The sequence below is a fragment of the Pelecanus crispus genome, chromosome 7, assembly GCF_030463565.1.
Source record: "Pelecanus crispus isolate bPelCri1 chromosome 7, bPelCri1.pri, whole genome shotgun sequence".
Lineage (NCBI taxonomy): Eukaryota > Metazoa > Chordata > Aves > Pelecaniformes > Pelecanidae > Pelecanus > Pelecanus crispus.
The window spans coordinates 43,291,485-43,303,675 of record NC_134649.1 but is presented as its reverse complement, the minus strand read 5'-3'; the positions used below and the strand labels follow the sequence as shown (position 1 = coordinate 43,303,675).

At 53.0% G+C, this 12,191-nt stretch overlaps 1 protein-coding gene across 1 annotated transcript in view; it reads left to right on the top strand.

Annotated features, from left to right (window-relative positions):
- Positions 1 to 12,191, top strand: part of PRICKLE2 (prickle planar cell polarity protein 2) — a 109,133-nt gene that overhangs the window by 82,370 nt on the left and 14,572 nt on the right. Inside the window, exons 4-7 of the mRNA XM_075714364.1 lie at positions 7,013 to 7,126; positions 8,912 to 9,049; positions 9,415 to 9,618; positions 11,374 to 11,560. Coding sequence (XP_075570479.1) covers positions 7,013 to 7,126; positions 8,912 to 9,049; positions 9,415 to 9,618; positions 11,374 to 11,560 — 643 coding nt within the window. The remainder of the gene's footprint in view (positions 1 to 7,012; positions 7,127 to 8,911; positions 9,050 to 9,414; positions 9,619 to 11,373; positions 11,561 to 12,191) is intronic.

Below are 12,191 nucleotides of genomic sequence, written 5' to 3'. Positions count from 1 at the left end.
GAGCCGAGGGGGGGGTGAAGAGGAGCTGTAACTCATGCACGCCGGTGCCAGAAGCTGCAGCCACCTCTAGCTCTACCCCCTTGCACACGTGTGCGATGTAGTATTTTATCCAAAAGCTGCGTTTCAGCACATTTTTAAAAGCTCTCCAATTTCACTTTGAGGTAGCGGTAAGTCCATCACCTCCCCAGTGAACTCTTTCAGTATCTAAATAGCCTGGCAGTTAGCGGCTCTTATTTCAAGGCTGGAGCTGTCTAAATCCAGCCTCCAGGCATTGGACCATGCCAAATGCTTGCCAGCCGGATGGAGCAGCAATCCCCCACACGAAATGCTTTTTCCGTGTGCGATGCCTGTGCTGTGTGACTTGGGGGAAGCTGGGGTGGGTTAGGAGGTCCTGGAGCTATTCCCTCTGCCCTGGAGCAGAGCGGATAGAGGAGGTGTGAGTGCACGCAAAAAAAAATACGTGGCAAAACCATACGCCTGGGCTTTTGCTCCGTTTCTGTGTCCTGGGGTGTTTGCCTGATCATTGTAAGCTGATGGAAGCTGTTAAAATTATTTAATCCTTGAACAGTCCTGTTATCAGGGAGGGCATCAGCTGCTTTTGGTGGGCCACAGAAACAAAACCACTCACCTGACGGGGTTTGCTCGGTTCTTAAATTTGAAGTAGCCATGCAGTGGGCAGCAGAGGTTAAAAGGCAGGGGAAGAGCAGGGAGTGGAAAAGAAAACAGAGAAACCCCAGACTATACAATATAAACTTGTCCTGGAGCTTTATTCCAGCGTACAATTACAGCTTTTCCTTGTTGCAGCGTTATTATAGTATGCTACCCCGTGCCTTATAAATACAAAAGCATTTTAAGCGGCAGACCCAGCGGAATTATCAGCTGTGATCAATGCAGCAGATCATCATTATAATTGCTGGGGCTCCAGGGGCGTCTGAGCGGTGCGAGAGTGGCTCTGCCGGTCAGTACCTCGCAGCACAAAGACCACTCTGAGATGCTTTTGAAAGCACTGTTTCTGGCTCCTTTTAATCCAAATTCAATTTCTGCTTAAAAAAGAAAAATCATGGCATGTGCTTTCACAAGTCTAAAACTTGTGGATGTACGGCCTTCATTCAAATGTTCCTCTTTGATGCCAGCAGGAAGCAATGTTTCCGCGGGATCTCTTACAGACCAAGAACTGCTCCAAAGGCTTGGCAGGAATGGATGTCGTTCTCAACTGGTGAGCAGCAACGCTCAAACGGCTCGGCTGCCGTTAGCTGTGGGAGAGAGGCGCGTAGAGAGCCGCAGAGCGTGCCAGAACAAATAGCGCTTAGGAAAATGATTTTTCCTTTGTTCCCTGCCTTTGTCCCTGAGACTCGGGAGCGGGTTTCTGAGAGCAAACCCAGCGTTGCGGGGCGCCGGACCGCCCGGCGCCGGGGATTGCATCCGCCTCCCACCGCCGCGTGCCGGCACACAGGCACGTTCATGGATCTGGGGATGATAACGTTTGTCTCCCAGCCCGGGCTGCGGGGTCTCGGGGGGGACCCCGGCTCCCTCCCGTGGTGCGTGCCTGGCTGCATCCCCGTGCTCGACAGACCCGGCCAGCAGTTCCCACTCTCCTCTCCATTTCAGAGCATCTGGCCTTGCTGCAAGGATTGTTTTGCTTCAAGGAATAAATAAGAGCTTTGTATCCTAACGGCCATGGAAAAGGAGGACGTGCTAGACTCGGGCCAAAGCACACTGAACCCGCTTTCCAGTTTCACACATGCTATCATCTGTGGAGCTCGTGTGTGAGCCTACGTGTACGAGCACTTGCAACATTTTGCAGACACGTTGAGAGGGTTATTTGCGTGTGGCTTGTTTGGGGTTTTTTCCTCTTTACTTTTCCAAGGGCAGCCAGCAGGAATGAGAGGAATACTGAAGAAACCGGATTCGTTTCTCTGTTGATTTTAAGTGCTTGATGTAAAAGATCGTTTAATGCCTGACGTGCGGTTAAAAGCCGGCACTGGGGAGGAGTGGGCGAGCCGCAGGAGCAGTCCCGCTTGCCCAGGCCAGCACAGGCTTGTCGGAGCCGCTGGCCGCCTTCCTCCCGCTGCAGCCAAAGCTCCTGGGAGCTCACACATAGCGAGCCCGGGGACAGGGCCACGAGTGAGTGTCCGCACACAGCTGCGCCGGCAGCCACTGCTCCGCGGACCATGGCACAGGCAGCTCCCCACGCCGCTCTGGTACATCCCCAGGTGGCATGGCGTGGACTGCTGGGGCTGTGGGACCCCTGGCACGGTCCCAGGTGGAACGATGCTCTCCTGGGCACGGGGGGATTTTGGAGAGTATCGGCGTGCCTGCATTTTGAACAGACTCCACTGCGTGTGATGTGCTGCGCCTGAGCGGTGGCTGACCTACCGAGGTCCCCTTTTTGGGAACATCCATGTTCAGACACTCTGCTCTACACAGGCCAGCACGTACTGGCCCCGCAAGGCTCTTTGCAAAAGCCTTGCAGCCGGTTTTGCAGTTTGTTTGGTTTCATGAAAGCCAGGCGGGATTGCCCAGCTGGATGTGCCGGAGCTGTTATGGCTGAGCAAGTCGGCACCCATCAGCTGAGCCGCGCCAGGACACCGCGTGCTCCTTTGTAGTCCATCCCAGCGGTACACTCATCCCAAGCAGCCCGGTTTGGTGGGTGCTTTCAGGAGGGGCAAGTACAACTGAATGCTGCTTCCCAACAGCAATTCATGCCGTAAGAAACATGGTATTTCCCCTCCGCCTCCTTTAATTCATTGATCAAAGAGATCCTTCATCAATGGCTTAAATACACAGGTTGTTTGCAAACATTTCCTTCTAGAGGAAGGTGCAAGACTTTGCCCACAAAAGTGCTGGCATGGGTTTTGGCTTTGGTCACCCCTGGGACCTCCAGGAGAAGCTGCAGTCCTGCCTTTATTTAGCGGGGATGGGGAGGTTTGTGAACTGTCAAAGCTAAACTGGAAACACACCCCAAACCTAGGAAGACTGCAGAACACAAAGGCATTTGTAAACTAATGTAATTACTTTCCTCAGTGCCTTTGAATAAAGTTGGCTCCACTTTAAAGGCTTTTTCCTACCCTTGTTTTACATTATGTTCTTTCCTTTCTCCTGGTTTCTTTCTTTTTTAATTTCTATCTTCTCCCCCCTGCCCTCCCCTTTTAGCTCCAAGCAGCTGTTAATTTCCAAAAATGTATATCAGTTTTTGTTAGCAAAACTTGGCGTTTGGACATTTTCCTTTTTCTGGGAAGACGGATATCTGCTGTGCCAGGTTCCTGCGGCACAGTGCCCGTCCGAGTGCCTGGGAGACCTCGCTGGGGCAGGACGGGGCTTGCCTGGCCGGCCGGCGTGCCACTGCGCCCAGCACTCGCAGCCAGCCTGGCTTCAGCACGCTGGCCAGCCTGTCCCCACGGCATGGGGGCCCCTGATGTTGTCTGAAGCCTTATTTTAACTCAGCCTGATGTTTTCCATATTCCTCCGGGGTTTCTCCCATCCAGATGTGAGCAGAAGTCAGAGAAAAGAGGGGCAAGTGGAGAAACTGAGGATGAAACCTAGCCCGGCCCCACACGTGGCTCGTGTGTTAATGATGCTTGTTAGGATAATCATGGGCAGAGCAGATCTGTTGCAAGGGGAAATAGCAGGATGTGGAGCTGCTGTGTTGTACAGCTGAAGTATTTAATAATAAAACAGTTAAAGATAGCATATGATTTAAAAGGGATATGTTATCCGTCCTGGGTCATTGCCCCAGACTGTTTTCCTTATCTGGATGCAGCTCATGTTGCAGAGCCCATAAGGTCAGTGAGGAGCCGCCCGCCGATGCCTGGGGGGTCTGGATCAGGCCCTTTGGCCGCAGGGGCCCTGCAAGGCTCAGTAGCTGCAAAGGCTTGTGCGTGCTCCGAACTGGAGCTGAACGAAGGAGGGCTTATTTTCATGGATAACAGTGACCTTCTGTACAAAAGCAAAGTGCAGACTGAGCAGTTTTAGTTTCCCAGTGAGTTAATATCTTCTGCAGGCCTTTTCCCTGAAAAGCCAAATTTATCTGAAAATCCCCCTTTCCTTCTTTATTCTTCCTTATTGAGCATCCCGACTGGGCTGTGCCAGCCCAGCTGCCGGCCACTCACTCGCGGGGTGGGAAATGCCGTCGGCGGCTGGCTGAGCGCAGAGGCAGGAGATGCTGGCAGCCTGTGACCCCATCCTTTCTGGGCTCGGGTCTCCCATCCGGGAAGCCGGGCACATCCCACAGGGAATCAGCAATGGATGAGACTGTGTTTTTGCACAAGGCTGGATTAACATCAGCCCGGGCAAGGGGCGTCCTTCTGCTCTTCACCTGCACTCTGGCTGGACCTCTCGGGATAGGAGTGATGCCGCAGGTGAAAGGATCTGTGTGTCCCCCTGGTTCAGGTTTGTCCCGAGAAGGGCTGGTGGGTGTAAAGGCAGCAGCAGAGGAAGCTATTGACAGGCGTAAGGAAAGGATTTTCTCCCCACGAGATGTCCCGAGGGTGCTGGGCAAGGACTGGCAGCTGCCTCTGCTCCATCACCTCTCTAAGCACCCCTGCAGAAGGTCCGCTTGGCTGATGCGGCTCCAAAGCAAACCCTTTTGGGTTATTTCAGGCAACAGAACACAGGTTGGAGCCTGTTATATTTATTTTGTTTTGCTTTTCAAACCAAATTGCCCATCCCTGCTGAGCTATGTTGCTGGTGTGATGGGAGCCAGTTCCCGCGGACCTGCTGAGACTAAATGGAAAACTTCCCAGCGGAAGCAGGAGTGGAGCTGGGCACGTACGTCCTGCCGCGTCGGGCTCTGGGAAGGCAGCGCCCAGGCTGCTGAAGGAAAAGCTCACATCCCTGCTTTTCGCCCAGGGTGAGCGTCTCACTGCTCATTGCTTTAGGGACCGGAGCAGCCTGACGGAGTTTGGTGGCTCTTCAAAAAAAAAAGTCTTTTCTAGTCTCTGCCAACTTCAAGGACTCAGTGGGCAAAAAAACCTTCATTGCGAGCAAAACAAACCCAAACCAAGCAACCTGAGTGCAGGGGAAAGTGAGCAGCCTGTCTGCACGTGGGGAATTTGGCAATAGAAGTCAGCAGGCATCTGTACCAGCCGGGAAGGTGCAGCATGGCAGCGCGGTAGCCTGGCAGCCCAGTAAAAAGTATGGCAGCCGGGGCATCACCGGGAGATTTTCAGCTGCAAGATCTGCTACGGACTAGCTGCATGAACTCAGGGAGCTCATTTAATGTTGTTACGCTGCCTTTCCAGTGCGTATATTTGCTACCTCGTGTAGCATGTCATAAGAATTTACGTGTTTTTAATGCGCTTTGATGTCTCTGGATGAAGGATGCTCTATAAATGCAAAGTAAGTATTCTAATGTAAGTAGTTTGTTTTCTTTTTAACATAACAAAATCCTTAGCAGCCTTTCTTTCTTTGACAGTTTCCATAGCTGGTGGGTCTGTTTCTGCTGTGCCTTAGCCAAACAAGTTTAGGGTTTCGTGGTGGCATATGCTCAGCGTGTTCCTCAGCTTCATGACCCGAGCAGTTCCCTTGTCATCAGCGCTGCAGAGTTACGGGTGGAAATCTGCTAAAAATCTCTCTTTCCGCAAAACCTGATGATGGGGAAAGGTGGATGTTAGGGTTGGTTTGGGGAGGAACTGTAAATTGAGAAGAAAAGTGATTGCAAGCACTGAAGCAGCTCTGCTTGCAGGTAGCTCTGAATGAGACCAGGGAGTGAGCTGAATGCAGAGTAATTATTCCTGAATAATGCCAGTTTTGGATGTTTATTCTGGAATGCAAAGTGATTTCTTCCTGTTGAAGGTAACTCCCTGTACGAGCCACCCCCAGCAGCCTGCAAGCCCGGGGGTGAGCTCTCCTGCCAGCCAGCCCCATTACCTGCCTCTGCGTCCCCATCCCTCCCGGTGACCCGCGGTAGCTTGTCGTTCCGCAGATGCTCTGGGGCTGTGCGGGCAGAGAGGGCTTCTCTGGGGAAAGCCAGCCCAGGTGGTGCTTTCTAGGCCAAAGCCCAAAACGTACAGCGAGGGAAAAAGCTGATCAGAAGCCACTGCAAAGCACGTGTTGTCTGGGAAAAGCCCTGCGCAAGCTGCAGGCAGTGCAGCCGCTCTGAAACTAATTGCTGCAGTGTCTGAGAGCCGAGGGAGCATCTTGGGGAGGGGGTAATCCCACCATGGCAAAGGCAGAAGGCTGCATGCACCGGGAAAATGGTTTGCATCTCTCTAGCCGAGTGCAGATTTAAGGAAGCCATCCAGCCCCCTGCTCCTGCCCAAGCATCCGGAGGCGTCCAGGGCTGCAGAGACTCCCAATCCCAGCCAAGCAGCGAGAGCTTTCCCTTACCTTTACCTTCTCCTGCTTCTTCCCAAGCTGCTGAATGTCACTGTGGCCATCTGGGAGCTGATCCTCAGCCAGGGAGTCCCATCCCGGTGCCTGGCCCAGCCCTTGAGTGCGCGTCCCAGGTGTGGCAGTCGGAGGAGAGACGCTGGAGTTCGGGGCGTGCTTCCTCTCCGGCTGCCACCGGGCTCCTCCAGCGCCGGGCATGCCGTGCCCCACCGGGCTGCCTTTTTAATAGCTGATTTTAATTACACGCTCTGAGACGAAACAGAAAAAAACCAAGCCTTCCAACAGATTTTATCTGCTGTTTATTTTCACAAATTGCTGCAGAAGAAAAGCCTGGAGAGTTTTGATGGAGGTGGAGGCTGAGATAGCCGGCAACACGGAGGCTGCCGGGGCGCAGCCTTTTTAACCTCCCCTGCCGAGGCAGGTGCCGACACATCCCCGCAGCCGGCGAAACATGCTAACGCTATGGAGGCTGACCGAGCAAACGGTAACGAGCTCCGCCGCCTCGCCGGGGCTGCCACCCCTCTTTCTCGGTGGAGAACTGAAGCGGCGCCTGGCTGCGTTTCCCCGCCCGAAATCATTGGGAGGACCCGGCGCCCGCTGGCTTAGGGGGTGGCTGCTGGCCAGGCACGGGGGCAGGGGCTTGGCCGGGAGCCCCACTGCAGTCCCCTCTCTTGCTCCGTAGGTGCACCAGTACTACAGCTGCCTGCCCGAGGACAAGGTCCCCTACGTCAACAGCCCGGGAGAAAAGTCTCGCATAAAGCAGCTTTTGCACCAGCTGCCGCCGCATGACAATGAGGTCAGTATCCAAAAAGTGTCCTCGGACATCCGTCAGGGCTGCGGGTGGGGAGGGGAGGGGACGCACCTCCCGGGGTTGCTCATGGGAAGCGTGGCTGGTCCTTTCTCAGCCCTTTCTGCTTTTTGGGAGGGATTTACTTGGAGTTTGGTCATGTTGCTTTTTAAGTGCCATGTTTGCTCCCTGCTTGGATTGTGTTGGAGGTGAGGGTGGAGTTGTTTGTTTTCTAAAGTTAAAATTTTTAAAATCATCCTTCTTCAGTTCTCTGAAATAAAAGCACTCTCAGCCCTCGGAGGCCAAAGCCACATTAAAACGGGCTTGAAACGTTGTTGAGATCAGCCAGAGCCAGATACGACGTTGCAAAAGCCTTTTCCCAAGTACTGCTTCCGACTCACCTTGGGAGTGGGAGTGTGTGTGCCAAGGAGGGGTTACACTCTGGTTGAGCCTTGCGAGCTGGGAGAGCCTGGCAAGCCGGAGGTTGAGTCAAGACCAGTCAGAGCAAATAAACCTTCTTACACCTCACAAGAAAGATGTGAGGCAGCAAAAAGGGTCCGGTCTTTGACATCTTGTTCTCACCGGTGAGAACACTGGCTTCTGGTAGCCCGCAAAATTTCCCTGTGTAAACAAAAAAAAATTATTTTCCGGCTGCTTTCTGAAGAAGCCGCTCTGGAAAATACGTGCAGGTAACTTGTTTGATCTAGGTCAGATTTTAACGAGTTTGACTGCGCATGGCTGGGTGCCATGGGCGCAGCGCGGCGCTGCCAGCACCGGGGGAGCTCCAGGCACCGGGCAGGGGCTTCTTCCCGTGCACCCTCGGGCCCCAACCTGCCCGCCTGCCTTCCCTGGCAGTCACTGAAAACGCAGAGCCTCCGACAGCCGAAGAACATAGGAATAAATGCACATGAATGCTGCTGCTGCAGCCAGTGCTGCTGCAGCCCATGCTGCTGCGAGCTGGAGGCACGAGCCTGCATGTATTTTCTGCAAACTGGCAGATTTTGCATCCAGTTTCCCCCTGTGCTCAGTTTTGCTCCTTTGAAAATTCAAGGTGTGTTGGCTGCTCACATGAATGATCCTGCTCAGCTCCATGAGCCTGCTCTCCAAAGTAACGGAGGCTGGATTAGGCACTGGTGCTACACGTGGCCACCTTGGCTCTTAAGTCGTATTCTTCACTGAGATCCAGCCAGCCAAGAGCTAAGCCTGCAGGATGAAATTAGCCAGGAAAACCTCACAGTTTCATAAGCTTCAGGGAAATTGCATCGTTCATTGTTTATATCCTTTTTTACTTATTTCCTTATTACCTTCCAACACAGAGGTTTTGCATGTGTGTGAACTTGACCCTACTATGCTGGAAGAATAGCTCGAGTTCCCAAATAGCTGAAACTCCCTCATTTACACAGGGAAAACTGGCTGCACTGTAGAAATGCCAATAAGACATTTTGAAGCTGCTGTAAGACCTCTGCCGTAAGGAGAAAGCAGGAAAACGATCAATCTGATTGCTGGTCTGGGTGAGACTCAGCGGACCCAACTTTTAAGACTTTCCTAGAAACCTTGTGTTTGGAGAGCAACCTTCCTCCTGCCCTTTCTTCTCATCTCTACCTCTTGAAATTTTGGCCGAACCCTGGGCTGACTGAAGCCCAGACAGCAGTGTTTCTCCAGCCTCCCCTAAGTCGAGGACGGAGTCCTTTTGGGTAACCCCCTCGCAGAGGTTTGCAGAGCCCGTGGGACTGCAGCTCGCTGGCCGGGGAGCCAGGGACACCCGTAACACCGAGCATCGCTGATGTTTTTTAGGTCCGCTATTGTAATTCATTGGATGAGGAGGAGAAGAGGGAGCTCAAACTCTTCAGCAATCAAAGGAAGAGGGAAAATTTAGGGAGAGGCAATGTCCGGCCGTTCCCTGTAACCATGACCGGAGCCATCTGCGAGCAGGTGGGTAGTGGCTGACAAACGGGCGCAAGCAGGGCAGCTTTTTAATCACCAAAGTTAAGCGAAGCTCACAGGAGCAGCACCCACCCCATGCCCCCTGCCAGCTGTGAGCACTGGGGTCCGTCAGGGTGCGTGCCAAGAGCACCCCGCAATATTTGATGTAGCGCAGTCACGTCAGCTCCTGGCCTCGTGCAGTGGGGGGAAGCTGTTGATATCCTGGCCATAAAACGGGGATGAAAAGAGATTAAGGGACACCAGAAAGGAGCTGTGAATTAGCACCTTCTGCCGCGGCTGCAAAAGCAGCTGGCTGGCGATGGGCGGCAGCGGGCTCCCCCCCCCACCCTGTTAAACACCGGCTTTTCTGGCAGTGCGGTGGCCAGATCAACGGAGGGGACATGGCCGTCTTTGCCTCACGAGCCGGGCACGGCGTTTGCTGGCACCCTCCCTGCTTCATCTGCAGCGTCTGCAACGAGCTGCTGGTCGACCTGATCTACTTCTACCAAGATGGGAAGATCTACTGCGGCAGGCACCACGCCGAGTGCCTCAAGCCCCGCTGCGCGGCGTGCGACGAGGTAAGAGCCGGCTCGCCCCGGCTTCTGCCACAGGTGCTGCCCGCGGGGATGGCACGAGAGGGTTCTGCGTGCCAGCTGGAGGGTGTTTCCCCTCCATCCGCCGGCTGCGGGTGGATGACGGTTGTGGGTGCGTTACTATAGGGAGGAACAGCTGCACAGAGGCGTGCACGCGAAATACAATGGTTTGGCTTTGCCAAGGGTTCGTGCAAGCTTCCGAGGGTTCGTGCAAGCTTTTCCTGGGGTGTCAGGTGAGCATCTCAGGGATTTTTAGTTGCAATCTGCCTAGGGCTGTTCTGAGAGGGGTCCTCATCTACGCGCAGGGAGGGCTTTCCATGAACGTTTTCAGTAACAGCATACCCCCCGGGCTGTGTGACTTTAGCCCAGCTGTGTGTGGTGGTCCTCGCTTCTCCTCTGTTCCCCCAGAAGAAGCCTCTGGTAAGATGAGTGCTGTGTTTCCTACAAGACGGTAGTGTTTGAGTACACGCCGAGCTGAAATAACTTTAAGAGAGGAGATTAATGGGCTATAGGAAGCTGAACAAATGGAATACAAAACGAATATAGAAAACCGTAGAGAGTCGCATCTGAGCATTTCTCAAGTGTCAATCGCTGTTTAAAAGGCTGGTGAAGGAAATTGTTCTGGCTTTTAAAGTTATGAAAACCATAGTGTGGAAAACCATATGTACTATAAAATACCATGTCCCATCTATGCAAGCGTGTAATAGTAAATATCCAAGGCTATATGCACTTCAAATATAAAGAACATTGACGTATGTATCCAATTAAATTTGTAACGTTACCAGTAAAAGAACAACTCCTAACCATTTGACTGGCCCTATTTCCTTGCGGCTTAGGCTGGGTAATTTTTTTTGTGTACTTTTTATCCTTGCAAATTCTTGTACAAGTCTTTCATTCAGCTCCTTCTTTAACACGCACTTCATCCCCTGAAATATCCGGCAGTAATTGCGAGAAGGAGGAACTCAGGGGTAAGAGGAACTGGAGGGAAAAGCTTTTGGTGTGACCTGTACCAGGGCAGGGAGCCAGGGAGCAGAACTGGGCCGCGGCTTGCCCCCCGGCTTGGCTTTGGGAGTGGAGGTGGCGTGGGGATGGGAAGCAGACGGCAAGAAAGCGTCTGCTGAAAAGATTTTAGATGGCTGCTTCACCAGCCCATTCTTAGCAGCCCTCCACGCCTGAGTTTCCCCACTGGTATAATGCCTGCGATCATCTTTATGAGCACGCAGGCTGGGTTAGAGACAGCTGTGAGGAGCCAGGTAGCTCCGTCTTCTCTCCCCTCCAGAGAGCTGCCACTCCTCCTTGTGTTTTTGCTCATCCTTTGTACTCCGGTCCCTGTTTCAGGGATGGGTAAATGTGTTTTAGTAAGTGGCTGCTCTGTTCTTCAAAAGTCCACCAGATCGATTGGTTGTATATAAGCGTGTTTATTACCCTGATCGACCCCTCCTGCTGATGGATGTGCTTACGAGCATCTTACCGTGAGCGCTGCCTTAACGCTTTGCAGCCTGTGCATTAATGCGGTCCTGAGGTATTTACATTTTAATGGAAGTGATGGGTGCCCCTGCCGCAAGCCACACCACCGGAGTTTCCCGTGCAGAGCGGGAGGGTTAGCTGTAAAATTTGGATGTTGTATGAGCAAAGAGACAGAGCTGCCGTGCACGGGCAAGAGACATGCAGGTTGGTGCCCGTGCCCCAGGTCCCCCCTTTGGCTGACTCTTCTCCACATTTGTGTTTCCCTGCCCCCAGATCATTTTTGCCGACGAGTGCACCGAGGCCGAAGGGCGGCACTGGCACATGAAGCACTTCTGCTGCTTTGAATGCGAGACGGTGCTGGGGGGGCAGAGGTACATCATGAAGGACGGCAGGCCCTACTGCTGCAGCTGCTTCGAGTCCCTCTACGCCGAGTACTGCGACACCTGCGCCCAGCACATCGGTAAGCGCCACCGTCCCTCGGCCCCGGGGCCAGCGCGGTGCGGGGCAGACCTCTGCTTGGAAGGTTGTTTCTGGCAACAAGAGCTGTTGCATTAAGTCTTCGACAACAGCTTGGGGCTGCAGGCAGGACTGCCTGCGGCTGAGGTCTGCACCAGCCCTGCGGCATCCAAAGAGGCTTGTGCCCCTCTCGCATCTCACCAAGGAGCAAGCACGGTAGCTTGTTTGGTTAAACCACTGCTTATCCCTTTTTGTGGTCTGGTAGGGGAGGACGATCAGAGAGCAACCTCAGGAACTGTTGCAACTAGTGAAAGCTTTCTCTAGCCTAACATAATGCATGCTTTTTTTCCTTTAAATCTCATTTTCCTGTAAACAGTCTGGCTGTTCAACTCCCAGATTTTTTCCCAGCCAAGCTTTCCAAAGGATTGCATGAGTTAATGAGCTACTGACAGGAAAGGTGCTTGTTCATTAGGCATCATTATTGTTTCAGTTTGCTTTTTTTAATCAACTTGCAGATAGATGTTCTCAGAAAGAAAGAACGCATCAGAGTCAATCTACATTTCTAGAATGATGCTTGAAAATGTACTTTATCCTGGGGGCTAGCTGTACCCCCCAGCACTCGTGGGATGGTAAGC